General features: G+C 52.9%; 10 protein-coding genes across 10 annotated transcripts; 6 read left to right on the top strand and 4 right to left on the bottom strand.

Moving 5' to 3' along the window:
• Positions 1 to 777: 777 nt before the first annotated feature.
• Positions 778 to 1,353, bottom strand: QC762_708990 (uncharacterized protein; the record flags this gene model as incomplete). The annotated part of the gene is made up of 1 exon (XM_062893742.1): positions 778 to 1,353. One exon carries the CDS (start codon positions 1,351 to 1,353, stop codon positions 778 to 780), a length of 576 nt encoding a protein of 191 aa, XP_062739583.1.
• Positions 1,354 to 1,648: 295 nt separating this feature from the next.
• ARP8 (Actin-like protein arp8) lies at positions 1,649 to 4,628 on the top strand (the record flags this gene model as incomplete). Its single annotated transcript, XM_062893741.1, has 3 exons — positions 1,649 to 2,285; positions 2,348 to 2,426; positions 2,489 to 4,628. The coding sequence occupies exons 1-3, from the start codon at positions 2,246 to 2,248 to the stop codon at positions 4,626 to 4,628; spliced, it is 2,259 nt and encodes a 752-aa protein (XP_062739582.1). The 5' UTR covers positions 1,649 to 2,245.
• Positions 4,629 to 6,069: 1,441 nt separating this feature from the next.
• On the top strand, positions 6,070 to 7,266 carry QC762_708970 (uncharacterized protein). Its single transcript, XM_062893740.1, has 2 exons — positions 6,070 to 6,457; positions 6,507 to 7,266. The coding sequence occupies exons 1-2, from the start codon at positions 6,385 to 6,387 to the stop codon at positions 7,223 to 7,225; spliced, it is 792 nt and encodes a 263-aa protein (XP_062739581.1). The 5' UTR covers positions 6,070 to 6,384; the 3' UTR covers positions 7,226 to 7,266.
• Positions 7,267 to 7,269: 3 nt separating this feature from the next.
• QC762_708960 (uncharacterized protein) lies at positions 7,270 to 10,114 on the bottom strand. Its single transcript, XM_062893739.1, has 2 exons — positions 9,058 to 10,114; positions 7,270 to 8,895 (listed from the first exon to the last, which is right to left on the bottom strand). The coding sequence occupies exons 1-2, from the start codon at positions 9,656 to 9,658 to the stop codon at positions 7,541 to 7,543; spliced, it is 1,956 nt and encodes a 651-aa protein (XP_062739580.1). The 5' UTR covers positions 9,659 to 10,114; the 3' UTR covers positions 7,270 to 7,540.
• A 268-nt stretch (positions 10,115 to 10,382) lies between these two features.
• QC762_708950 (uncharacterized protein) lies at positions 10,383 to 11,384 on the bottom strand (the record flags this gene model as incomplete). The annotated part of the gene is made up of 1 exon (XM_062893738.1): positions 10,383 to 11,384. The coding sequence occupies one exon, from the start codon at positions 11,382 to 11,384 to the stop codon at positions 10,383 to 10,385; it is 1,002 nt and encodes a 333-aa protein (XP_062739579.1).
• Positions 11,385 to 12,338: 954 nt separating this feature from the next.
• Positions 12,339 to 13,792, top strand: QC762_708940 (uncharacterized protein; the record flags this gene model as incomplete). The annotated part of the gene is made up of 2 exons (XM_062893737.1): positions 12,339 to 12,345; positions 12,423 to 13,792. The coding sequence occupies 2 exons, from the start codon at positions 12,339 to 12,341 to the stop codon at positions 13,790 to 13,792; spliced, it is 1,377 nt and encodes a 458-aa protein (XP_062739578.1).
• A 70-nt stretch (positions 13,793 to 13,862) lies between these two features.
• On the bottom strand, positions 13,863 to 14,444 carry TIM13 (protein translocase subunit). The gene is made up of 2 exons (XM_062893736.1): positions 14,194 to 14,444; positions 13,863 to 14,135 (listed from the first exon to the last, which is right to left on the bottom strand). The coding sequence occupies exons 1-2, from the start codon at positions 14,275 to 14,277 to the stop codon at positions 13,965 to 13,967; spliced, it is 255 nt and encodes an 84-aa protein (XP_062739577.1). The 5' UTR covers positions 14,278 to 14,444; the 3' UTR covers positions 13,863 to 13,964.
• Positions 14,445 to 14,834: 390 nt separating this feature from the next.
• On the top strand, positions 14,835 to 15,572 carry QC762_0111690 (uncharacterized protein; the record flags this gene model as incomplete). Its single annotated transcript, XM_062884322.1, has 1 exon — positions 14,835 to 15,572. One exon carries the CDS (start codon positions 14,835 to 14,837, stop codon positions 15,570 to 15,572), a length of 738 nt encoding a protein of 245 aa, XP_062739576.1.
• A 1,793-nt stretch (positions 15,573 to 17,365) lies between these two features.
• QC762_0111680 (uncharacterized protein) lies at positions 17,366 to 20,956 on the top strand (the record flags this gene model as incomplete). Its single annotated transcript, XM_062884321.1, has 1 exon — positions 17,366 to 20,956. The coding sequence occupies one exon, from the start codon at positions 17,366 to 17,368 to the stop codon at positions 20,954 to 20,956; it is 3,591 nt and encodes a 1,196-aa protein (XP_062739575.1).
• A 411-nt stretch (positions 20,957 to 21,367) lies between these two features.
• QC762_708900 (uncharacterized protein) lies at positions 21,368 to 22,965 on the top strand (the record flags this gene model as incomplete). The annotated part of the gene is made up of 4 exons (XM_062893735.1): positions 21,368 to 21,897; positions 21,967 to 21,990; positions 22,065 to 22,135; positions 22,197 to 22,965. The coding sequence occupies exons 1-4, from the start codon at positions 21,805 to 21,807 to the stop codon at positions 22,963 to 22,965; spliced, it is 957 nt and encodes a 318-aa protein (XP_062739574.1). The 5' UTR covers positions 21,368 to 21,804.
• Between the last annotated feature and the right edge of the window lie 257 nt (positions 22,966 to 23,222).

Raw genomic sequence — 23,222 nt, 5'->3', positions numbered from 1 at the left:
CACAACCGATCCACGTTTCCCCCTGTCCAACTTGGCATAAATCATCCTGCATGTCAAAAAAACTAGGTCCCCCCAGATCAAAAGTATAATTTGTTTTCATTCCATTCCTATTCATATCGACCACGTGTTGTCCACCTAGGTACCGAAGTAAGCTCGCCGAATCGCGGGAATATGGTCAGGATAAGGCCAGAAAATGTGGGAATATGAGACAGGCGGGAGAATCCTCTTGTGTTACCTCCCAGTGAGGACAGACATTAGAAGCTGAGAGGTATTCCTTCAAAACCCACATAGCTGTAGTGTCACACCGAATTTGACCGGACCGGAGTTAACGATGTAGAAAATGGTCGGTAATAGACATGTGAGCTTGTCTTTTAGTGGTGGTAACGTCAACAAAAGAGAAGAAAGGGCCAGGAGGTTTTCCCGAAAGACCGCCACACTGCCAAAAAAACTTATTGAGAGGTCTACTTAAGTTATACAGATCACTGTCTGTAAAATCGTGCAAGGTAAATAGATAGGTAAACTCAAAAAGAATAAAACCAATTCTTATGCTCCAACACCAAACCACAAAAAGCCGAGCTACACAAGCCGTGGTTGTCATTGCAATCGCCATAAGAAGGAACTTCACATATTACCGAACAAAACTTTAACCAGCACAGCATCATCTCATTGGACCCCATAACACCTCCTTCTCTAAACTCATCAACCCGTTGCCCGCTTCTTCATTCACTTAACCCATCCCCCCCAACACACTCCACCCTAACTCTCAGCTCCACCATATCACTTCTCCCCATTAATCCTCCTCCAAACCTCCCTCTCCGCCTCACTCAGCTTCTCTCCCGCAGCTTTAGCATACCCCATCACACTCCCCAACACACCATGCTCCTCATTTTCCTCCCCTCCCCCAGGCTGATACCCCGAATCCGCCCTCTGTTGATACCCCTGCCCACCACCAGTCTCGTAAGGGCTCGGGCCGGGCAACACCGCTGCTCCTGTCGTTGTAGCAGGTGTAAAAGCTGTCGAGGTTCCTCGCTGGTTGTATGGCAGTTCTGGAGGGGGGATTGAGGACTGGGGAGGGGGTGTGTATGTTGGTGCTGCGGTAGTGGTTGGGGCGGCTGCTGGTTGAGGGGGAGCAGGACCGGTGGAGGAGGCTGGGAAGGAGGTTGGTTGAGGAAGATGGGGAACGGCGCCTGGTTGGGGCGGTGGTGGGCCGTTATTGGGAGCAGCTGAAGGGGGGAGAGAGGTTGTTTTCGTTGGTGCTGGCTGATCATTGTTTGGGGGGGTGGTTTGGGGGGTTATGCCTGAGGCTTTGGCGGGGTTGATGGGGGAGTTGGTGTGGAGGGGAATGGGGGGCATGGTTGCTGTTGTTTGAAAGTGCGAGTGGAATGATGATGAGATTGGGTGAATTGGAGAGTGAAGTGTTAGAATCAAAAGGTCTTTGAAGTTGTACTCGAGGTTGCAGGTAACTGTTGAAAAAGGTTGAGGTGTTCATCTCTTGAGGCCGCGTCTGGCAATGCATGTAAGTGGCGACGTCATAGGGCTGGCGGTCAGGTGAAGGCAGCTGGCAACGTTGTTGGTTGTTGGCTGGGTTGACTCAAGGAACTTTCTGCACTTGGGATGAATCTGGGTGAAACTGATGACAGCTTCGGATTTAAAAAATATAGTTATCTTACGAATGTTATTCACTGTTGTCACTTCAGCTTGCTGTGAAGATCTGGTGGTCGTCGTCCAATGTAAGTCGTCGACAAAATCATAAATGTGTCCCCATCAGGAAGGCGGTGAGCATGCTCAAGCCGCCATCCCCAGATTCGGCTAGCGTAGAGGTACAACCATCAGCATCCCCAACGGCGCGCTGTGAAGCTCGCAAACCAATGGCGGCCAAATTCCAGCAGCAGCCAGCTTGAGGCGGCACAAAATAGAAAAGAGCAACTCCAACGTCTTGCCCGCAAACAGGAGCGCACATGGATGAAAATTTGGGCCTGAATAGCCTTGACCAGCCACCATAATACCTCCCCGCGCATATCGGCTTCTACTTGCTCCGTCAACTGTCTCCAGGTACCTCCTGAGACGAGAAGCGCGTTCGGAATTAATACCCTGCTTCCACCGTGTCCAAGCAACGCCTCTGACCGAACGAGTGATCTTAAAGTTTTGATTCCGACGCTCGACCTGCCAACAATAGCTTCGATAGATCCAACAGCAAATATCAGCAGAAGATAAATCAACAGCAACACCAGATACTCCAGCCAAGATGGTCGGAAAAGTCAGCGAGCGTGTCCTCGCCAGGGAGGGTAAGCACCGGTCGATACTTGAAAGACGGGCAGAACCGCCAATTGCTCACCACCATCACCAGGACTCGAGCGCACCGACAATGGCATGAAGCAAACGAGCTGGCCCGACGTGCCACCAATTAATCAGAAGAATTACTACACGTAAGGAATAGCCAGTGTGCTGGACAACCGGGCGCATCAAGTTGCTGACATGGGCTGAGCAGGGACTACATGAAGCGCGATGACCAGATCTTGTCGCTGAGGCTTCAAGCAGAGGCGAACCGAGACCGACTGGTACAAAACGCCAAAGACCGCGATCGCGCACTCAACAACACCAATGGCGACGTTACGCTTCCCGTCGACGACCTCCAGGGCGAGGATGGTGGTCCTTCGTCGTCTTATATGGACCCGTCAAAGATTATCGTGATACACCCGGGAAGTCAAAACTTGCGACTCGGCTTTGCGAGCGATGCCCTCCCCAAGACCATTCCCATGGTACTTGCGACCAAGTACCCGCAAACCGAGTCTGAGATGTACGAGGCGCTACCACGACGCAAGTTTGAGGAGCGGGGCATGGATCAACAGCACGGCGAGGAATGGTCAAAGAAGTACCAGAAGGCGTGCAACGACCTGAAGGTGGACATGCGCCAAAACAAGCGGAAGGTGCTGCCTAATTCCAAGGACCTTGTTGTCAACTTCAACAGAAGAACAGAACCAGAGATTATCTCGCAGCACAATGACCCACTCCAAGTCGAATGGACCGATGTCAGCACGCTGGAGGATGGTGGTTCAGAATCTGCAGTATTCATTGGCCACCAAGCCCAGCGCGTGCCAGACGATTCAAATCCCAAGTTCAAGCTGTGGAGGCCGATTCAGAATGGCTGGTTGAACGAGAACGAGTACCCTACTCAGGCACATCTTTTCAACGACCTTGAGACATTACTAGACCGAGCCTTTCGGTGGGAACTGGGACTGAAGAAGAGCACAGAGTGGAAGCAGTACAGCTGTGTCATCATTATCCCAGATCTTTACGACAAGAAGTATGTCGAACAACTTCTACATCTTTGCATCGAATGGTTCGAGTTTAGCAGGGTTGCGTTCATTCAAGAGAGCATGGCCGCGACCTTCGGTGCCGGTTACACCCAGGCCTGTGTGGTGGACTGCGGTGCGCAAAAGACCTCCATCGCTTGCGTGGAAGACGGTCTCTGTATCGAAGACTCGCGCATCAACCTCAAGTTTGGCGGCTGGGATGTCACAGAGACTTTCATCAAGATGATGCTTTATGATAATTTCCCATATCAAGAGATCAACCTCCGTAGGAGATATGATTTCCTGCTGGCCGAGGAACTCAAGATCAAGTATTGCACTTTGTCGCAAGCCAACATCTCGGTCCAAAACTACGACTTCCACCTCCGCGCTCCGAACCAGCCGACGCGGAAGTACATGTTCAAGTGCTACGATGAGGTTATTCTCGCCCCTATGGGTTTCTACGATCCATCGATATTCGACAACAGCCACAAACTGGACAAGAGGCGACATCTGATCGACCGGTCCTACAACGCTTATGATGTTGACATGCCTGACGACCCTACCTCTGCCGCCCAGCTCGCCATCCTGGCACATATCCAACCCTCCGTCACCCAAACCACCATCCCGGCATCTTCCTTCACCGGCGCCCCTGGCGAGATGGGTATGGCAACCCCAAGTAAGGAAAGGTCCAACCCGTTCAACTTCCTCGGCCACACCAACAATGCCAGCGCGACCCCAGGCACATCCAAAGCCCCCTCCCCAGCCCCGGACGCCGGTGTCTCAACCCCCGTCCCCGCCCCTTACATATTCGGCGCATCCTCCCGTGATCTCAACGCCTCCCCCGCCCCCTCCGCCCGCAACGGCGGCACCCCCGCACCAAACGGCTCCTTCCTCTTACCAACAACCTCCTTCGACAACAACCCAACCTCAAACCAACCCCTCCAGCGAACAGCCAAAGATCTCGCCACAGAGCGGGACTCTGTCCTCCCCGTCGCCCCCCTCGACATCGCAATCATGACATCAATCCAAAACGCGGCCAAGGGGGACGAGAAAAAGGTGAGAGAGTTGCTAGGGAGCATCATGGTTGTCGGCGGGGGTGCCAAGATTCCGCATTTTGCCCCGTTCTTGGAGGAGAGGTTGAGGGCGAGGAGGCCGGATCTGCAGGACAAGATTTTGGTGAGCAGGAGCGCGAGGGAGATGGACGAGCAGGTTGTTGTTTGGAAGGGGGCGAGCGTGTTTGCCAAGCTGGCGACGAATGATAGTTGGGTTACGGGGGGGGAGTATAAGGTGCTGGGGAGTAGGTGTGTTTATCATAAGGTGCTTTGGCAGTATTAGGGGATATAGGACAAGGAGTTTTTAGGGCTAAAAATCGGGGAGGTATTAACATGGGATTTTTATTATAGTTTGATGAGAGGAGCAGTAGGGAAGTGCTATTTGATGATGATGATGATGATTTGAATGGTAGTTGATGGCGATGTTCTGTTTGCTGCGTTTTGTCGTGAGGCTGGTTGCTTGCTACCGTGATGAGCCAGAAATATTCACACCAGGCTATAGCTAAAACTTTCAACATCTCGGCGTATTGTGTACCAGACCTAACTGATCAATATACTCCAAACTTATACAACCTCCTCACACAACCTCCCCACAAGGAACCTCATGATCACGCGATGCCAGACGCACAAAAGCCCGCCGATTCCTACGAATTCCCCTGACAATGACCCACAAATTCCTCTCCTCTCCTCTCCTCTCCTCTCCTCTCCTCTCCTCTCCTCTCCTCTCCTCTCCTCTCCTCTCCTCTCCTCTCCTCTCCTCTCCTCTCCTCTCCTCTCCTCTCCTCTCCTCTCCTCTCCTCTCCATCCACACCTTCCAAACAACACCAAGGGATGACGTTCTCGTTCCACCAGACCCGTTGCTGATGATGACCTTGACTCGAGGGAAGAAGAAGTCGCTCACCGCTTGCCGGCTCCTCCGTCCCGTCCCTCTGCCACCTACCTGAGTGCTTTCTGCTCGCGCAACGAGGAAGTAAACCTACCCTGACGACGCCATCCGCCAGACGACAACCGGAAAGCAGTCCCTACACATTCCCGCGGGTAATCCAGCCGGCCGTCGGGCATGAGCGGAAGAATTCTTCGCTGGGGAAGTTGCTGGCGCGTGTGGTAGTCGTGAGGAGGCGAGGTCTTGCTTTTTGCTGGGGAGTGAGGGTGAGGTAGTCACGCGATGCACGGCTCCGAGGTGGAAGGTCCCACAAAGGTAGTCGGTGTCGGAGTGGATGTTGCTCCCGTTGCTCGCGTCATCGTCGGCTGGACTGGAAGGGGAGGGGACCAGAGTTGCCGTGGGTAGATTGGTTGGTCCCTTCCATGCCTGTCTATGTTCAGACAAGTGCGCACGATGAGATATGAATGGCGAGAAGCTGCTGCCTGCATTATGGATGGAGGGCCCGCCCTGGAGAAAGTATGGTTGGGTGCCTTTTGTGTGGCTAGTCATTCTGTCCCCCGCGTGGATGTTCACGAGGATATGACGTTTCAGTGAGGAACGAACCATCTCCTGACCGGAGGAACGAGACCGGAGCTTGGTTCTCAAGCAAGGCAAATGCACAGCCGAAGGTCCAGGTCCAACTCGTCCATGTCCTTCTTGCTCTCGGGCGAGCTGATACCCGGGAAAGGTGCTGGGCAGGCGTCGCCGGAGGGGCCATACGGCGTGGCTGCTCATCTTGTCTTCCCTATATTTTGCGTTTCCCTCCTCTTCGTACAACCAACTTTCATCAACCAGCTTTCATCAACCAACTTTCATCAACCAACATCCATCAGCCAACATCCATCACCAGCCCACATCGTTCTGTCCAACAATCATGCCATCTCTTTTTGACAACCGGGATGAGGAAAGCTCTGGGCCCATGCCTTATGGTTACAAGGTAACTTGCCGGGCTCTCCGCCGGGACAAGATCCGAGCCGCCAGATTCTTTCAAGACCAGCTGCGAAAAAGCATCAAGTTCCGGGACTGGTCTTTCACCCGAGAGCGGTTTGCTTGCTAGATACACACAGACCTCGGTGTCCTGCACCAATATGTGGATAGAATCAGAGCTTGCCCAAACATGGTGAGCAAGGAATCCGAGTTCAGCCAGGTGGTGCAATATCTTGAATTTTACGCTCTTGCGGTGAGGAAGTGTATGTTTTTTGTCCCCTCACAATAGGCCAATAACTGATTGAGAGACAGGCCTAGAAGCCACACATGGCGATCCTGCGCTCCCCCCGACTCCGGAGTCCCCTAGCGATCTACTGAGAACACACATCATTCCGCCAAACTACTTCGTCAATGACCAACCACCAAAATTCCAGGCCGGGCTCCTTAACCTCCTCCAAATGGCTGCTTTCCCCGCTCAGTTTGCGGGCAGGTATAGCCTTTTGAGAGAATACGCTCAACTCAATTTCAACACCAGTACGATGAATTGGGAGTTCTTCCACCTGCACGAAGACTGGAACCTGTTTGATCTGCCCCGAGACATGCAGACGCTGTGGAAAACCCATCGTTTCGCGCTGGAGTGTCTTGGTGAGACTGCCCGCTGTCCACGGAATCCCGCCATCGTTTTCGTCAAGCTTCGGCTTCACTGGTTACCGGAGGGCAGCTCTATGCCCAGTGACGCCGTCATTAATCTGGCTGACGAAGACATTCTGGAAATGATGAATCTGGAGCATTACGAGGAAGACACGTCTAGGTCTAAGGATGGGTTCGAGGTGATGTCGAAGCCTATATATCCTGATCATGAGGATGGTTTTGAGGACGATGGGTTTGAGGGTTTGCGGCCTCTATACAAGACGGGGGATGTCTATTGCCTGCCTGTACCGAGAGAACAAGTCCTAAGGGTCCAGCAGGCTTTTGACCTTCAATGGCATCTCAGAGAGGCTGGGTTCATGGCTGGAATCAAGTGTGCATGATGGGAGGTTTGATATCATATTAACGAGCGATTGGGAAAAGAAGACACTAGCGAAAAGTTGCTTGTATGCTTCTGGCAAGAAGTGCAGGATTAGCTTGCACTTGTTATGACTTGAACATGATTTCGTTTTTCTGCTTGCTACGATGACGTGGAATGGTGGAGTTCACACCACTGGAGCTGAGCCTCCCGTTACACCACAAGACCACCATCAAGAACCCCAGCAAAAAAACGACATCTTGATAGCCAAGTTACATAGCATGACTATTTCCAAAAGAAAGGCACATTCACATCATCACCACCCTGCTACCCTACCTACCTAGTACAGCCTCCTCTCCACCTTGACCAAAACCACCCCCTCCGTCTCGACCCCCCTTCCATCCATCAGATGCACAAACCTATACCCCTCCCTCAACCTATCCAACCTCACGCACGCCCACGCGGCCAAGCTGTCCTTTCCAATCTCGTCATCCCTCACCAAGAACCTGACAAAGCTCAGCTCTGGCACCACGCCGGGGATGCCCTTGAAGACCAGTTCTTGCCCTTTCCAGTCAGGGTCGACGGTGCCCTTGAGGGACTTGGTCTTTGCCTTGTACTCGCCCTCCTTTTCCTTGCCGTCGTCGGGGATCGAGGAAGAAGCGGCGGCGGTTGTGCCGTGCCGCTCGCCGGGCTCCTCGACGTGGATCTCGACCTTGAGGTAAGGGCGGAAGCCCGAGGGTTTGGTGTCGCCCAGGGGGAGGGGTATGTCCTGCGCCGCGAGGACGGCGATGGTGAGGTCCATTGTGTAGTGCGTCACCGCGTTTGCTTGGGGGGCGGTACCGGCGGAGGGAGAGGTTGGGGGGAGGGGTTCGTGGGGGCGGTAGCCTTCTGGCTTGAGAACATAGCCGTTTGTGCCTGCAAACATCCCCTCGTTTAGCATCATGCCTTCGTCCCAGTTTTGCCAGTTTAGTGCGACGACTTGGATCCCTTTGCGCCAAAAGACTGCTGGGTCGAGGTTTGACGATCGGATCCTTAACCCTGACGGGTAAGCCCGCATGAGGTAGCGGCGGTTGTGCTCAAACAGGTCCTGGGCTGATTTGGCGTGGACTTCGGAGACGCCGGACTCGGAGAGGGAGAAGATGTGGGTCGGCATTGAGGCTTCCGGTTGGGTCAGGGATTTGAAGGAGACGCCACGGGTGTAGATGCCCAGTTTTGAGAGGGCGTGGATGATCTTGGAGGGTTTTTTTGGTTTGGTGGTGGAGGGGTCGATGTTTTCGGGGGGGGTGTCGCTGCCGGGGAGGGAGGTGGAGGAGGCGGATGGGGGAGGGGTGTATTTGACCTTGACGAGGATTTTACCCTTCAAGTCGCCGGGGGCGGGGAGGCATGTGGCGTCTTCTTTTGGTTCGGGGAGAAGGAGGTCGCCCCAGGTTTCGGTCATGATGGCTACCATGGTGAGTTGCTGTTCGGGGCTGCAGTGGACCTCGAGGGAGACGATGAGGGGGGAGTCGGTTGTTTCGAAGGCTGTTTCGCGGATTGCGAGGCAGACTTCGCGGAAGGAGACTTCTTTGGTGAGGGTGTAGCCGTGGTAAACACGAGGTTCCTTGAGGGAGGGGGCGCGGTGGATGGTTGGGCCTGCTGGGCCGGAAGAGGTCGAGGTTGACTTGGTCAGGGGCGCGCCTGAGTCTGTGTTGGAACCTATTTTTGATGATGAGTTTGCGGTCTTCTTTTCCTTGTTTTTGTCCTTCGCAGAGGGAGGTGATGTGGGAGTGGGCGATTTGGTGGCAGTTTTGGTGATGGTGCTGGATCGGGGGGTGGTGATGGTGGAAGCAGTACTGATATGTTTGTCCAATTTCTTACCCAAAGACGTCTTTTCCAACTTGCTCGTCAGGGAGCTAGGAAGCTTGTCCTTGACCGAGCTCAGTCTCTTCTTGGACTTGGACGTGACCCCTTCCTCGTCACTGCTACTGATGCTGGTATCGCTGTCGGAATCCGGCTCATCTCCATCCCAGACATCCACCTCGATGCATCTGCAACCTCTCTTCAAAACATTCCTGTAGGCATCGGCGCTGGAGTCACTCGACAGCTGGTTTCCGGTCAAGTAGGTGTTGTGGCTGGAGCTGATGAAGTAGGCAGATAGGGGCCAAGAAAGGTCGACTTCCTCAGGGGGTGCAACGGCACTGGTCACTTCTGAAGTCATGTACTTGAGAAAAGTGACCAACTCCCAGTCCTTATCGTCAGCCAGTTCCAGGGCAAGTTCCGAGGGTGTATCGTGCTGAACCGTCTTCAGGAAAACAGCCGTCTGTTCGGGGGTCCAGCTGTCCTTGCCGTGGGCACTGTAGACCTTTCTGAGATGATCAAGGACATGAGGCTTGAGATCTCTCACTCGGTGCACGCGGCCAGAGACACCACCACCGGCCTGGTGTGCACCATCGGGAAGATGTTCATATGCTGCCGCCATATTGTGTCACTCTGTAAAGAGCTCAAGCAAACAGCCGATAGAAAGCAAATGTGTAAGTAAGTAAAAGGGGTTGAAAAGCAAACAGGTTAGGTTCGTTCCCAAGAGACAAGTCTTGCAAATGTTTTTTCAGTGAGGTACCCAAGAAGCAGAGCAGCTGAAGTGAGTGAGAAGCCGCCAAGAGGCAAAGCAAAAGGCCAAGAATCGGGTCTTGATAAGGCCTCCAACAACAGCTGTGTTGACCTCTTAAAATATCTCACAAAATAATAGCGAGCTGCCTCCTTGGAGCCACAGTGAGGCAGCTCCCAAGCACAACCCCGCCATTGGCAAGCTCCCCCGTGGGGTGTGCCAATGTGGTCATTACGTTTCACTAAGACCCCGCTCCACTTGCAGCTTTCAGCTGTGAACTGGGCTTTTTCAGAGAGAAAGGATCGTGCTGCAACCTGTAGGATGGCTTATCCCGAGATACAAATCACAGGTGAAAAAGACAAAGCACAAAGCATTGCCTTCGGCTAACTGCTGACTGCGTCATCTCTGCTCATTCCCGCCGTCTTGTGGCCATCGGGGAAGCTGACTGCATGACATGGTCGTCAAAAGTGTGGCCACATGCAGTTCAGGGGGTAGGGGGGTGGTGACCTTCAAGGTGCTCGGCTCAACACTTCCCACGTGGACTTGGACTTGGACTTTCAGCCTCAACTTCATTCTTTCTTGATCTACTATCTACTATCTACTCCATCCCACCCCCGGGCAACTCCTCCAACCACCCATCCAAATCCTCCTTCACCTTCCTCTGAATCGAGCACTTGTTCGCATTGACAATACTCTGGCTCTTCAGCGTCGGACAGTTCAGCCTGTCCTGAATCAAATCACTATTGCAGTTCGCATCCATCGCCCGCTGCAGCGCATCCCCCTTCCACCCAAAGATGTAATCCCCGTGGTTGCCATACCCAGTCTTGTCACCAAACGACCACACAAACGGCTGCGACCCATCCGCTGGCCAGAGCGCCTTGTTGTTGAACGGCCGGGTGTCCCAGTATGTCTCATAAAACACCTCGGGGATCTTGATGGGGTGGGTAGAGGGGCAGTTCCGGTTGACGGGGTAGGCAACGTGGCTTTGGTGGTCGGGGGAGTCGGTGTTTTTGCCGTCCCAGCAGGTAGGGAAGCGGACGGTGACCATGATTCCTCCTGCGCAGGTGTCGGTGGGGAAGTCATATCGATATCCTGAGCGCGTCATGGGGGAGGCAAGGCAGGTGAACTGCAGGGCTGGATTGGTGCGGGCTTGGGCTTGGGTGCGGAAGGCGGGGTTGCCCACTACCATGCGAAAGCCGGGCTTGAAGGCTGTGACCGGGCCATTGGAGATGTAGTAGACTGTTTGGCCTCCGTTGGATGCCGAGTAGCCCAGGCCGTTGCCGATGGTGTTGACACGCTTATAGGTGCCGTTTCGGGCTTTGAAGAAGAGCACGGCGGTCCAGTAGTTGGAGAAGTCTTCGGTGAACTGGCAGGAGGTGCAGGTTGAGGATTCGGAGATGTCGTTGATATTGGGGTCCATAGTGACGTTGAATGAGTTTCCACCGACGATTTGATGAAGATGGGGAGACGGGACTTGGCCGGGGTTGACGAGAGGGTCGAGACGGTCGACGACGAGCTGGGAGCAGGAGAATCGGAGCATGGCTGCCCGTACGCCTGTCAAGGGCATGATGGCCGCTGTGAGAACATTGGTCCAGTGCATGGTGAGTAAAGTATGGTCGCTGGCGTTCCTCTCTCGTTGGGCTCACTCGATACTCCTGAGTATGGATCAGACCAGGCAAGAGACTATATGACAAGGACACAGAAATCTCTGCCATTTAAATACACAACGAGCTCGACTTTGACAGTGTCGATCGAGACCTCGTCCTCGCAAAATTCAAGTACCGACCTTTTGTCAGCCAGCCATGTACCCTGTTCCAAGGTTTGCTCATCAAGTCAACCATTCCGTTAATAACAAGCACTTAGAATAGTGATATGGTATTGGATATGTGCCCTGTGCATGCTTTGTGGGGTACATCGGCAGTCAAAGTCTTCGCTTGTAATGCAGCACCGAATATATTAGGCTGTTGTTACTTCCCGCTCCCGTTACCTTCAAGGCCGTATAGGGCCAAGGCGGGCTGTCAAGATCCCAATCGGGTGTTTTCTGATTGACGGGAAAATCATATCGAGCACGTGGAACGAGTTCAATCTATTCAATAAAGGTCAACAACAAAGTTTTTGGGAGTACGAGGTCAACTTACCAGTAGTTCTGATGAAGAGTCATGACACGGCGTGCTTTTCTGTCTACACACCATCCGTAAGTTATAACCTCCACTGTTTAAATAACGCCTTGTTGAATGTTTGAACCTGGCAGTCCATGATTTGGATTCGCTTTGATTTACCGCATATCGGTTCGCCAAGTCTACTCTGGTGACTTTGATGGAGGGAGATGAGGTCGCCACGAGGGAGCCAACCACCGAGAACAAAGTTTGGACGAAAATGAATCTCGGACATCTTTAGCTGAATATATGGCAAGTCTTACGTCTGATCACCTATGTATCAATATGCTCTCGACTCGATTCAAATGATATTGGCACCCAAAACTTGGCTTCACCATGTTATCATTCCTAGACAGGCGGAGAATATAGGAAGACAACGAATAATTCTCTTGATTCAAATGAGAAGTGAGTTTTAGCTTATGAAAGATGATGTCAGGGCTCCCATTGCCTGCCGGGATAGCTTATCGTCATCCGATAAGCAGCTGTGGCTGGTGAAGCTCCACTTCAATTGACGGTTGACATCTCTCGCGCATCCTCAGTTTGCGACAATGCGACAACACCACCCAACTTCCACTTCCAGTCCCTTTTCACAGCACCACAGGACACAATGAGCAAACCAGTTATCTCCTTCGGCCTCAAAAAATCCGGCCCCCCCTCCAAAAAACCCACCCTCCCCGCGCGCAAAAAGCCAGCCCCCTTCGGCGGCCTAGGCGACGACGACGACGACGACAACGAAGCTCCCCAAACCTCAGTATCAATCACCGAAATCGACGGCTTCGGCACCCCCTCATCAATCAATAACGACAACGACTCCGACTCACGAAAAAGACACAAAAAATCCTCCAAACCCCCTTCCGCCCCCCCAAGCAAAACCCCATCATCCAAAACCCTCCAACCAACAGGGGAATTCACCGACCTCTCCAGCGCCCTAGCCTCCCGAAAATACGCCAAAGAAGCTGAGTCCGCCGACCCTTCCATCTACGACTACGATGCCGTCTACGACTCCTTCAAGGCTGCCAAAAAGCCCAAGTCAGAAGACGAGGCAGCCGCGGAGAAGAAACCAAAGTATTTCTCTGCTCTCCAACAAGCTGCCTCGCAAAGAGAAAGGGATAGGCAAATAGCGGAGGAAAAGCGCCTAAAACGAGAACGGGAGGCAGAGGGGGAGGAGTTTGCTGATAAAGAAAAGTTCGTCACCGAGGCGTATAAGCGGCAGCAGGAGGAGAATAGGCGGTTGGAAGAGGAGGAGAAGAGGAGGGAGGAGGAAGAGGCCAAAAAGAATAAGGGGAAGGGAATGACGGATTTTTATAAAAAGATGCTGGAGCAGAAGGAGCAGGAGCATGCGGCTATTGTTTTGGCGGCGCAAAATGCGGCGAAGAAGCCAGATGGCGAAGCTGAAGCTGGGCCAAAAGAGGAGGAGGAAAAGAGCGCGACTGAGAGGGCTAGGGAGATTAATGCGCAGGGTGGGAATGTGTTGATCAATGATGATGGGGAGGTGGTGGATAAGAGGCAGTTGCTGAAGGGGGGATTGAATGTGGCGCCGAAGAAGAAGGCGGAGGTACAGCAGGAGAAGGCGAGGCAACAGGAGAAGGTGAAGAGCAATGGCCCAAGCCAGGGAAGTAGGGGTGTTTATGCACCTGGTGGGAAACAAGCTATGCGGGAGAGGCAGACGAGGATGCTGGAAGCGCAGCTTGAGGAGACGCTCAAGCGGTCGAGGCAGGAAGAAGCGGAGGAGACGGCCAAGATTGAGCTTGCGACAAAGAGCAGGAAGACGGAGGCGGATGTGTCGAGCGCGAAGGAGAGGTATCTTGCGAGAAAGAGAGCTGCGGAGGAAGCCAAGAAAAAAGAGCCATGAAATACTTGAATGGCTTTTGGGGTGGAGGACGACGGACCGCAATAATAAGATTCATCTGTTGCACCTCAGCCATTTGGGTATCTGTATTCATATACAACTCTGCCCATCCCTGCCCATTGCTCTATGCCAATATCGTACAACATAGTATCATTACATGTCCCAAGCCAATGATTTAGTGGTTGCCCTCAGCCCCTTGCCGTAACCTCCGGATGTAGGTGCCGTTGACCTCGTTCCAGGACGCAATGTACTTCTCGACGCAGTAGGACATGCAGGTCTTTTCGCTCGAGGAGAGGGAGGTGCCGGGCTTGGGAACGCACTTCTCAAAACAGCTGCCGGTGATACCCTGGAAAGAACAAAACATGTTAGGGACTGGGATCAATTGTGAGAGAGGCGCGAGGTACCTCGATAAGAGCACGGGCGTTGGCTGTGTTGGTCTCTTGGAGAGTGGCCTGCACGATGGCTTTCTTGACACCTTCGGAATCCATTGTGAGAGGTTTTTTTTTTGCGGATTGAGGTTTCTGTGTTTTGAGGCGTTCGAATTCAGTTGGTAACAAATAAATGGGTCGGATTTGGGGGACGTCGATCGAGGTTAGGACTGGAGATGCATGCGACTTCCAAGGCCTCGAAAAAGTCCAAGCATGCAGGTGAGGTGTGGCGTATGCTGGAGCTCTGTTGTGGCTGACACTGCCTGGAATCTTTGGTGGGTGCAGCGATTTGATATGGTCTGTGCTTCCCTGTTCCTCTGGGCAAGCCATCCTGGGCTTCCTTTCAGCAATCAAACACCTTGTTGACCATCACTCGTCGACTACTTCATCAAGACATTGTTTTTGCACTGCCTTTCATCCGGCCAGACTTGAAGTGAACTCATTTCAGCAAGACACAATCGCTATCATGCTGAGCACCATCAGAAGCCGACTCCTTGGCAAAGGCACAGCCAATGCTGAAATATGGAACCAATGGCCTGCCACGCCCACATCGCTCCTCTATCTAACGATTTTTCCTTGACAGAACATTAGTCCAGCTCCAGCAAGAGCTACTCGATATGGGTGAAGCCATTAATTATGACGACTACATAGTGGCATGGATGTGCTTCGATGAGCTCGTTGAGACAGCACTTCTGCTTATGCTCGACGAGGAGCATGGCACAATTCGAAGCTCGCGCTCAAAGCTTAAAGATGTTATCCAGCAGTTCATATTCGGCAGAGCATCCGAGCTCGGCGTTGTTGTTTACTTTCGGCACCCCAATCTAAGCAACGACCAGTTCTCTATGTTCGACTTGAAATCGCGGTTCCCGAAACTTGAACTGGTTGTTATTATCACCATCGAGGACGACTTACCTGACCGAGTCAATGAGGCAGTTATTCGTAAGGGAGATGTTGTGGTTAGCAACCTCTCTGACGATGGCAGTTTGGAATACTTGCGTGGAGGCCCATTGGATGAATCCCTTAGGAGAATCGACACTCAAGCTGAGCTGTTTGGTATCTATCAAAACTCAAGTTGCGAGCCGGGCAACCCTGGGCCGCAAGTCATTATCGCCCCTAACACTAAAGGCTTCGGGATGTCACCATTTGGGGATGGCACTCTTCAGGGGTTGGTGTGGGGGATTCGACACCTTCCCTCACTTCTAATTCAAGGCGTCACAGACAACTGCAAGGCCGACGACTCACTGGCTTATCCTGCGACCACAGTTGCAGCTTGTGCGAGGCAGATAACCACTGAGCTATTTGCCTCAAAACAACTGCTGCCAACGTTAGTTCCCATCGTCACCTGTGATCTGTGAGTTCATGCTGATGCTTTGCAAGCTTCCCTAGTCGTTGTTGCAACAGGAGAATCGACGACACTCTATACTTCGGGGCATCTGGATGGCTTACACCAAGTGATTTCACTACACGCCATCCCGCCTATACCAAACAACGATTTCCCGGGACCTGGTTATCGGTGCTATCCTCTGAAGAGTATCGTTCATGGTTACTCAGTCCGAATCGCAATATCTTAGTTTGCACAGGCAAAGAAGGGATTGGCAAAACAATTATGGCATCGACTATCATCCAAACCCTACAAGACAGATTCCGCGAAGATACCACGACAGGAGTCGCGTACGTCTACTTGGGTGACCTTCCCACCGAGCAAGGTCTACCACCCATCATCTTGTGTTTATTCCAGCAACTAGCGCAGAGCCTGTCAGATGTCCACACAACATTGATTGCTACGCATGCCCATTTACCAGCCGCTGATGATCTCGCCGCCATCCTCCAAGGCCTGGATTGGGTTGTTGCAAGCTTTTCACGATTGTGGATCATCTTGGACGGCGTCAACCATTGCCCGCCAGATATCCAAAGCGAATTATTCAAGGAGATGCTTAAACTCCAGGAAAACCACGGCCTCAAGTTGTTACTCACCACATCAGAGCCTATTCCCGAGGCTTTCAAGCGACGGAAAGGCGTCTTGCATCTGAAGATACGACCCAGACATGAAGATCTTGCCCGATATGTGACAGCAAATCTTTTTCGTTTGTCGTTTACCCGCCAGAGAGACAGAGAACTCACGAATCGAGTCATCAATGAGCTCCTTCTGTGGTCAGATCAGAGGTGAGTAACGAGGATAGTGGTGAGGTGCCATGCCGTGGTAGTCATCATCCACACAATCATCGATCATAACTAACTGTTGTCATCTGATAGTTTCCAATTAGTCAAAACACATCTGGATGTACTGACAGGTACAGTGCCCCCAAGCACGTTCCTTTGTCAACCGGCTTCCTCTCTTTCTACATTAGAGACTCGTGGCCTGGTTGTGGCGGCATCTATAAACAACCAGACCAATGTCACAGCCTTCTTGAACCATGGCGTGGATGTCAACACCACCGACAGCCTCGGCAACGCACCTCTTGCTTGGGCTGCTGAAGCAGGGTATGAGGCCCTTGTTGACATGTTGCTGAGCAATAATCAAATAGCTGTTAACCGTCGGAATCACGCCGGCCACACCGCCCTTTCACTCGCCGCAAGCCGAGGGCATGTCACAACTGTTGAGAAACTTCAATTGCACGGTGCAAACCGCAACTTGAACGGTGCCCTTGAGCATGCCGCAAAAGGTGGACATACCGCAGTGGTGAAGCTGTTGTTGACCAGTAAACTCCATGGTCTGAACTTGAGGGTCGGGCGCTCGGGATCTTTATGGCATGAGAGCCTTTCGACTTATGACCCATACGCCAATCTTCTATCGGCCGCTGTTGAAGGGGGACATGTGCAGCTTGTCAGTTTTCTGCTCGCACAGGACGGTATAGACAAGGTTGTCAAGTTTCCCCAATATGGCCAAGACATGGACATGTTGACCTACGCGATTCAAAGGCGCCATGACGAAGTCGCCGAACTGCTATTCAGGCAGGCCGAGATGGGTTTATTAGACCCGATAGCCTCCCAAAACGCTGTGCGGGACCTTCTGCTTCGGGCTGCCAAGGCTGGATGCGCGAGAGTTCTTCGATTGCTCCTGTCAAAATATCGTGCCGACCCAAATCATGAGCCCATTAGCTTTTCCGAACTTTTGGCTAGTGGTGATGCATCAGCCACATGCCTGTTGATGGAGATCGAAGGCGTAGACCCGAGCTACACGGACGAAGAGGGCCGGACAGCACTAATTGTTGCAGCAATGGTTGAAAACGAGAAGGCTGTGGATATTCTCCTAGAAGACCCGACACTGGATCCCAATCATCGAGACCAAACAGGGCGGACAGCACTGGCCTGGGCGGCACTGAGAAGCCATCGATCGATACTGGCAAGGCTGCTCGCGATGGAGAGCATTGATGCTGACATCGTGGATGTCAATGGGAAAACGCCTCTCCTAGAATTATGCACCGGCCTTGACAATTGGAATAGCGGAGCAGAAAGCGAAGCAGTTATTCGTCAGCTCCTTGCTTCTGGTCGAGTCAACATTAACGCAAGGGACAGCGAAGGGAGAACGGCCGTAATGATGGTGGCAAAAACTGCCACTGAAGCCCTTTTCCGGCTGTTTCTTTCTCAGCCAGGTATTGAACTTGAAGCGGAAGACGAGAACAGGGCAAATGTGTTGCTACACGCCGGCATTGGGGAAAACTGGAGGGTGGTGGAAATATTGCTGGAGCTGGGCCGGCTTGACTTGAACTGCAAAATATCAGATGAAGCGTCTCACGAATTACGTCTCCGCGGGCAAACAATCTTTAGCATGGCGATGGCACACGGGCCGGAACGTGTCAGGGAGAGGCTCTTCATGGAAAATGACATCGATGTCAACACCCAAGACAGAAATGGTAACACGTTGCTGAAGCTGGCAACAGAATATGGGCATGCGAGCATTGTTGACAGAATCCTCGGCATTGAGGGGGTGAATCCCAATATCACTGCTCATGCTGGAGAAACAGCCCTCATGGCCGCCATCAATGGCCTGTCCGAAGAAATGGCAGACACCTTGTTGAAACACAAGTCGATTGACCCAGAGAAACGCAATCCTGACGGACGGACGCCGCTTTCTTTGGCAGCGGAGCGAGGTTTGCTACAAACCGTCAGGCGGCTTCTCAGCTTTGACCAAGTCGACCCTGATTCCAGAGATAACGACGGTCGAAGCCCGCTGTCCTGGACTATCTCGCCATCTTGGAACCTAAGGCCTCAAGACACGGCGGCTAGTCGAAAAAAGGTGGCGCAAGAACTGCTCGAAACTGGCCGGGTCGATCTCAGTGCCGAGGATACCGAAGGATATACTCTGGTGGAACGAGCAATTAGTGATTTTCGTGGGGATGATATTCTGGAATTGCTTCTGGCCAGAGAAGACGTCAACCTCAATTGCGTGGACAAGCAGGGTCGGGACTTTCTTAAGATGGTTCTAGATCGAAGAGAGCCTGTTCTGTCACGGAAGATCTGTGGAATACTTGGTGTTTGCTATGAGGATCTTGAAATTCTCGACAATCCTCCTGTCACACACGCGTCAGAAGACACCTCGAGCGAAGGCGAGGACCGAGTGGTAATGGCAATGAAGTGGGGCAGGGGTCTGACTGGCTGTCGACTGGAGCTGGGAGTACAGCGCGAAGCTGACTATGATGGCGACCGCGTGGAGGAATGGAGTCTCTGCAAGAGATGCGATACTATCAACCTCGATGAGGCCTTTTCTCGACGATCGAGCTCATACTGGGGCAATCTGATCGCGAAGTTTGACGAGCCGCCATCAGAGAAAAGTCAGCAGTCATGTGGATTCTGCAGACTGATAGCCAGCGTGCACCCGGCCCCCTCTGCGGATTCCAATACGGCAGAAGAGCAGGACCAGTTCGAACTACGAGCGTTTTCTAGCCTCCTCATTTGGCTGTGCGAAGGCTCGGAAGACTTTTACTCGAATTTGCCAGAAGACTTGATCGACACCCTGTTCCTTGCAGTTGTCACCAGCAGCGGCATGAAATCTGATGGTTACCCTGATATGCAAAACATGAGCGACATCAACGGCTCAGAAACCTTTGAGCCCGTGATATGTTCGGGTTTTATAGCCCGCGTTGGCTCAAACTGCTCTTATAGAGGACGGGCTCTCTCAGTCAAACACGTGCCATTTAATGAGGTGGATTTCGGGCAGATCAAGAGCTGGATCGCAGATTGCACTGGGAACCATTCAGACGCTGTCTGCAACCCAACCCAGGTTCATGAAATCCCACACTTTCGGCTTATTCACTGCGCGACGAGGGATATCGTCCATATAGATACAGCGCCGCCGCCACACACCGCCTTGAGTTACGTCTGGGGTGCCGTCCAAGATGGTCCGCAGAACCAGCATAGTCTTGCCGGCCTCAAAATGGAAACAGTCGTCGAGGATGCGATCAAGGTTACTCTCGCTCTAGGCTACGAGTATCTCTGGGTAGATCGGTATTGCGTTGACCAGACGCCCGGATCGGTCAAAGATGAGCAGCTACGGCACATGAACTTTGTATACCATGGCGCGGAGGTCACCATCATCGATGCAGCAGGAGAAGAGTCATCCTTTGGCCTACCGGGTGTGAGCCAACGATTTCGAAAACGGCCGCCGGCGATAAAAGTGCAGGGATACATCCTGACTACCATCCCTCCTGAGCCGAGCCGTGAAATAAAGTCGTCTAAGTGGGCCACTCGGGGGTGGACCTATCAGGAGGGATTGCTTTCTCGGCGCCGTCTATTCTTTACGCAGCACGAGGTGTCATTTGAGTGCGGTGGCATACTTGCCAGAGAGGCCATCACCGTGCCCCCTATACTAAGCAAGTTCTCAACTCGGCTACGCAACACTCGAAACAATAGGGATCGCCTCCAGCCCAGCTCATGGCTCTTCCCCTTGGGTGGTGTCACCAACATGGAGGAAGACGACTTGGGGGTGCATCAACGACTATCGGAGTACGCACCACGGCAACTGACGTATGAGCTCGATGCTTTGAATGCGATGCTGGGGGTTCTTCAGTTGTATTTGTCGTTGCCGCAACCGGCTTATCACCTCTGTGGCATTCTTATTGTTCCACAGACGCATAGATATGACTGGTCTCCGGGTGGCCCGTCTGTGTACGTGGATGTTGACCCTAATACTCTGGCGGCGAATCTGGCGGGGTTTGTTTATGGTTTGCTGTGGACTAGTCGTCAGCCGGGGACACGACGGGGGGGGTTTCCTAGCTGGTCGTGGACTGGGTGGACGGGCACGGCAAAGTTTGAAGGGCCACGGCGTCAGTGGAATAGTTTGGTTGATGTGTCGATTGTGGAAGAGGGGAAGAAAGGGCTGCTTTCGTGGGGGGGTTATTTTGGTCTTGGTGATTGGGAGAAGAGGTATCGGTTTGGGCATCATCATGTTTTGGAAGTGGAAGGTTATGTGGGGTATGTCACTTTGCGGGAGGATACGCGATATAAATGGTTGGATGGGTTTATTGCTATTATGGAGGTTGGTGATGAGTGGACGGATGGGGATTTTGTGTTGACCAAGAGATGTGATGATGAGGGGGGTGAAGGGGAGTTTCGTAAGAGGTTGCTGAGGGAGACGTGGATGGCGGTGGTGATGACGAGCAATCATGTTTTGGTTGTTGAGCAACAGGCGAGTGGGCTCTGGGAAAGGATGGGGGTTGCGGAGATGTGGGTAGGTCGTTGGATTGGGCCTCAACCGGATGGTGGGGAGGGTTTAGAGAGGAGGAGGTTGTTGCTTGGGTAGGGGGAAGATAGGGGGTAGGATGGGGTCGAGAGATGATGGGACTGGTCAGGGATATATATATGCTACGGTCTGGTATGGCATCAATCAGAACTTGAGCTGTATCACCAATCCAGGTTTTGAGGGAACAGTGGACAAGGCCATGTTGTTATTTCCCCGAGACATTTGGACTAATTTTTCAGTCTCTCGACTAGCCTTTATGGCGTCTCGATTTTGTAGAAGGTACATATATCAATTTCAAGCCCACTCTATTATCAAGCCCCTATCGTAGGTAGCATCTGGAGGCGATAAGTCTGTACAGAATATTGCCATATCTTCTGCATAATCAACGTGATTTATTGGCCAGCTGACCCAAGGGCTCGTGCATTTCGAAGCTGAAGCGGCTCCACTCGTCGCCCAACAGGGGTAGCTCCCCAGCCCCCAAAGACCCGAACCCAGGCAGCCCGCAGCGTCCAAAAGGCCAGCTCACTACGAAGTCCAAACACCAGGTGCCATTTTCCAACGGGAGTCGAAGACATCCAATCCGACGACAGCCGGGGGCAAAGAAGTAACACTCGGCTGAAGTTGCGCTGTACCGGACGAACGAACGACCACGACAATCATTATCTGCCTCTTTCTTTTTTCTCACCACTGCATCTTTCTGTACACCTGGCCTCGGTCAAGCTACCCTTATTTTTTTCGACAACTACTCTACCACGCCACACACGACCACCACACTGCGAATCTTGACATCACCCACCCCGATTTTCCTTCTCGGCCTGCACCTCGATTCTTGACACACGACGCGCACACTGCTGCCGACCGGCACACCAACTCTACGAACACAGACCTGCCCATTGGCGACAACCACAATGCTGTTTAAGTCGACCCTGTCAGCCCTGTGGCTGGCTGCGTCTGCTTGGGCCGCCGGCCAGAATGACGAGGGGGATGTCAAGAGCATAGGGGTATGCTGAGCCACTTGCTGGGAGATGCTGGTTTCGTCGAGGGATCAGTTAGAGCTAACAGAGTTACAGTTGAGGACACACACACTCGTGCAGGTGCGCATGCTCGAATTTCAAGCCCGATCGCATGTTCGATGGGAAAATATATGACTGACGACGAACCATGATAGCCCTACCTTGACAGTGACATGCAAAGTCGGTGGTATGACTTTGGAGGGGACACGATTATCCGTACCGACCAGTAAATCCCCCCTCGAGTCTTGAAGGCTATCCAAGAAGAAATGCTGATCGTTGATGCGCAGGTACATCCGCCTGACCTCGGACCACCCCTCGCAGATGGGATGGCTCTTTAGCAGAGTGCCATTGACCGCCACAAACTGGGAAATCGAGGTGGAATTCAAGATCCACGGCAAGGGCCAGCTCTACGGCGACGGGTTCGCCATGTGGCTCACACGAGAGCGCGGCAAGATGGGCCCCGTCTTTGGCGCCGCCGACAAGTTTGAGGGTCTCGGTATCTTTTTCGACACGTACAAGAACAACCGCCCCGGCGTCGTGTTCCCCTACGTCATGGCCATGGTTGGCGACGGCCACACCTCGTACGACAAGGACACGGACGGAAAGAGCACCGAGTTTGCCGGCTGCTCGGCCAGGGGCATCAGACACGCCACCGTTCCCACCAAGCTTCGCCTGACGTACTTCCAGGACAAGTACCTCAAGCTGGAGCTGCAGTACAAGAGCGAGGGCGAGTGGACCATGTGCTTTGAGACGAACACTCCCCCCACGATTCCCCAGGTGGCGTACCTGGGCTTCAGCGCCGAGACGGGCGAGCTGAGCGATAATCACGACATCATTTCGATCAATGCGAAGAATCTGTATACGTCCCAGCCGAACGCGGGCAAGTCTACTCCTGGGAGCAACAAGGGGGGCAAGAAGTCTTATGGCGGACAGGAGGGGGGTAGCAGCTGGACTTGGTTCTTTATGAAGATTTTCTTCTTCTTTGCGGTGCTGGGTGGTGCGTATGTTGGGTTTACTGCGTACAGGGCCAAGAACCAGAGGAGCCACCGGTTTTAGTGGATGGGTAGAGCAGAGCAATTGACATCAGCAGCCACGGAACGGCATGGGGAAGATGGTGATGCAGGGAAGCTCGACCTTGAAACGGGTATCAGAAGAAGACGAACTCGTCGGAAGGGACGGAGTGCGCTGGTGACTCCTTTCTCATATTTATCGCCGAATTGGGTGAAGTAGGGATAAGCCGAGATGGTCGTGTCTACACACGGGATCTAAACGTGTTGCTTGGGGGTGGGCGGGAAAGGGCAAAAGCGAATGCG

This window comes from Podospora pseudocomata, chromosome 7 (assembly GCF_035222375.1).
Source record: "Podospora pseudocomata strain CBS 415.72m chromosome 7, whole genome shotgun sequence".
NCBI classification, from domain to species: Eukaryota; Fungi; Ascomycota; class Sordariomycetes; order Sordariales; family Podosporaceae; genus Podospora; species Podospora pseudocomata.
Note: the sequence above shows the minus strand (reverse complement) of the source record. Positions and strands in the feature narration are given on the sequence as shown.

Bases quoted from the DNA above. Each gene is read 5' to 3' on its own strand.
- QC762_708970 (XM_062893740.1), top strand. From the start codon at position 6,385: ATGGTGAGCAAGGAATCCGAGTTCAGCCAGGTGGTGCAATATCTTGAA. The intron at 6,458-6,506 runs GTATGTTTTTTG...ATTGAGAGACAG, and splicing joins CGCTCTTGCGGTGAGGAAGT to GCCTAGAAGCCACACATGGC.
- QC762_708960 (XM_062893739.1), bottom strand. From the start codon at position 9,658: ATGGCGGCAGCATATGAACATCTTCCCGATGGTGCACACCAGGCCGGT. The intron at 8,896-9,057 runs GTAAGAAATTGG...CATCAAAAATAG, and splicing joins GTTGGAAAAGACGTCTTTGG to GTTCCAACACAGACTCAGGC.
- TIM13 (XM_062893736.1), bottom strand. From the start codon at position 14,277: ATGGATTCCGAAGGTGTCAAGAAAGCCATCGTGCAGGCCACTCTCCAA. The intron at 14,136-14,193 runs GTACCTCGCGCC...TGTTCTTTCCAG, and splicing joins ACGCCCGTGCTCTTATCGAG to GGTATCACCGGCAGCTGTTT.